The sequence below is a fragment of the Drosophila biarmipes genome, chromosome 3R (genome assembly GCF_025231255.1).
Source record: "Drosophila biarmipes strain raj3 chromosome 3R, RU_DBia_V1.1, whole genome shotgun sequence".
Classification (NCBI taxonomy): Eukaryota; Metazoa; Arthropoda; class Insecta; order Diptera; family Drosophilidae; genus Drosophila; species Drosophila biarmipes.
In genome coordinates, this window is record NC_066616.1 from 5,257,311 (window position 1) to 5,259,753 (window position 2,443).

At 46.5% G+C, this 2,443-nt stretch overlaps 1 protein-coding gene across 1 annotated transcript; it reads left to right on the plus strand.

Moving 5' to 3' along the window:
• Positions 1 to 855: 855 nt before the first annotated feature.
• Positions 856 to 2,241, plus strand: LOC108027130 (uncharacterized). Its single transcript, XM_017098349.2, has 2 exons — positions 856 to 1,413; positions 1,746 to 2,241. Exons 1-2 carry the CDS (start codon positions 946 to 948, stop codon positions 2,100 to 2,102), a joined length of 825 nt encoding a protein of 274 aa, XP_016953838.1. The 5' UTR covers positions 856 to 945; the 3' UTR covers positions 2,103 to 2,241.
• The last annotated feature ends 202 nt before the right edge of the window (positions 2,242 to 2,443 follow it).

Below are 2,443 nucleotides of genomic sequence, written 5' to 3' on the forward strand. Positions count from 1 at the left end.
TTTAGGAATTTTTATTCGTTTTCATCCAGAGTTTTTATTTTAAACAAATTGTATTCTGATGCTCTTTTTTAAATGTAATTAAACCTTAAAGATGAATCTTTAACTATTTGTTACATTTTCCTTCCTTTTTAGCACCTTTTTACAACATTTCCCACTTGATAAATATTTGAGTGCTACCAGTTATTAGCTTCATGACTGCGTGGTTTTGACACCTCTTTGCTAAATTATTCACTTTTCAATTATGATAAGCACCACCTATTGGCCATTTCACCAAAGCAGATATGATTAAGCCGAGAGCTTTTCTCTACTTTCGTTGAGTGCGATCGAGTTCGTGTCTTAACTCTTTCGTTTCGGGAACTGCACTTTTTCTCAGCAGCACCAGAAAGTAGGCAACAAAAAGTCCTGCTGTCAGAGTGCACGAGAAAAAAGAAAAGTTTTGGCCGAATTGGGTGACGACAGTGAACTTGCCCCAAAAGGCTTTCAAAAACCGAAAATGCCCATGTTTACGGTCTAGTACGTCGGATGCAAAGACAGTGAGGAATGGTGAGTGAATTGCAATGTCAGCGCCAGTCACGCACGAGCTCAATAGCTTAGAACGAGCCAAAAATGGGGAATATAATTGCAAACGAAACTGCATTCGCCGGCTTTCGCAGCGAAATCACGAAAGCGCAGCCCCACTGGCCAACAACATCTGGCTAATTGCCGTGATATTTAGACTAAGACAAAGCGTGTGTTTTGTGTTTTTGTGTTTTTCAGTTTCAGGCAGCCGTCCGACATGCGATTTATCCGCCACAGGTATAAAATGCATAAGATCCACAGGGCAGCACTCAGTTGAGCACCCAAAGAGCAGCGCCCGGCGTCTTCTCCCCAGTTTATGCCTCACCTCAAGGACCGGCCCAGGATCCCATTCTCGTCCAGCTCTCAATAGCAGCTTCCAGCACAGTCATGATCAAGTACGTGTGGCATGTGGCGGCCCTGATGATCGTCTTCTGCTGGCTCTCGAGTGCCCGCAGTGCCAGCTACCAGCATCAGACCCTGAACAGCATCAACTCGGGCCCCAAGCCTCAGGTGCCGACCAACAGCCCCGGAACGGCTTCTACGGGCTTCTGGAAGGACATGTCGATGGTGTACCGCATATACCAGCAGTGCACGGGCGACAACATGTCCGTTTGCCTCAAGGTCAAGCTGCTCACCGGCTTGGAAAAGGCCTTCCGATCGGCCAAAACCCTGTCGCTCATGGAGGGCATCCAGTTCGTGAGCTCTGGCGGCGACGGTGAGGAGCCGAAAAGGGCTCCTATCAACGAACAGGACATTGAAGCCGTCCTGCCAAGGAGCGCGGACGCCAAGGAGCAGGTCCTCAACAACATGATCCTCAAGCGGGTGGGCAACTTTCTACAGGATCATACTCTGCAGGTGAGCGAAAAATTGTTTTAAGAAAAGTAAATATTATATAAATGAAATTTTAAAAAAATATTTGATTGCAATTAAAACAACTTGGCCAAGATGAAAAATACAATTTCGCATTACCATAAGCGAAGATAATAAGTGAATAATAATAAATAGACTTCATTAAAATGTAGGAAAAACTATCAACAGTATACCTAAAAACGTTAATATACTTTATCGTTAACGTATCTTCATAAAAGCACATAGCTAATATTACAAATTCATAAAAGGACTCCCTTTTGAAAGCATATTCTAAATATTTATTAATTAATTGGTTTTTATCACCACTTCTGTCCCAGGTTAAATTTGACTCAGAGGCAAATTCGGCGGAGGGTCGCAAGAAGAAGGAGAAGAAGGGCAGCGGCGCCATGATCATGATCCCCCTGCTGCTGGGCGGGACCATTGTGCCCCTGGCCTACGGAGCACTGGCCATGCTGGCTGGCAAGGCGCTGATCGTGTCCAAACTGGCCCTGGTCCTGGCCTCGATCATCGGCATCAAGAAGCTGCTGAGCGGAGGCGGCGGCGGCAAGGAGTCTTCCCACGAGGTGGTCGTCTCCTCCGGCGGCCACTCCGGCTGGGGCCGGGAACTGGACACCGCCTACAGCGGCTGGAAGCCGGCGGCCAAGGATTCGGCGGGCAGCGCCAAGAGCCTGTGAGCTCGCATTTGCATTTGGGAACCGGAGATGGAGATGAAGATGGAGATGGAGAAGCTCGGGATAGGCGATCCTCGAGAAGAAGAAGAGTGAACCAAAGAATCGAGCGCCGCACGAACTGTCTGACTAATGTCTAGTTTAATTCGCCTAATCGATCATTAATTTAACGAACTAAATGTGTGTGTTAGGTTTAAGTAAGCGTTAATTAAATATAGTAAATTCTGCTACCCGAAAATCACATCCATATGACTTGTTTTTAGTGTCGCTGCCGCTCCCTGCACATGTATTTATGATAACAACTAAGGTTTCATTGAAATGGGCTTACGTGCGTGCCAAAAATGGCA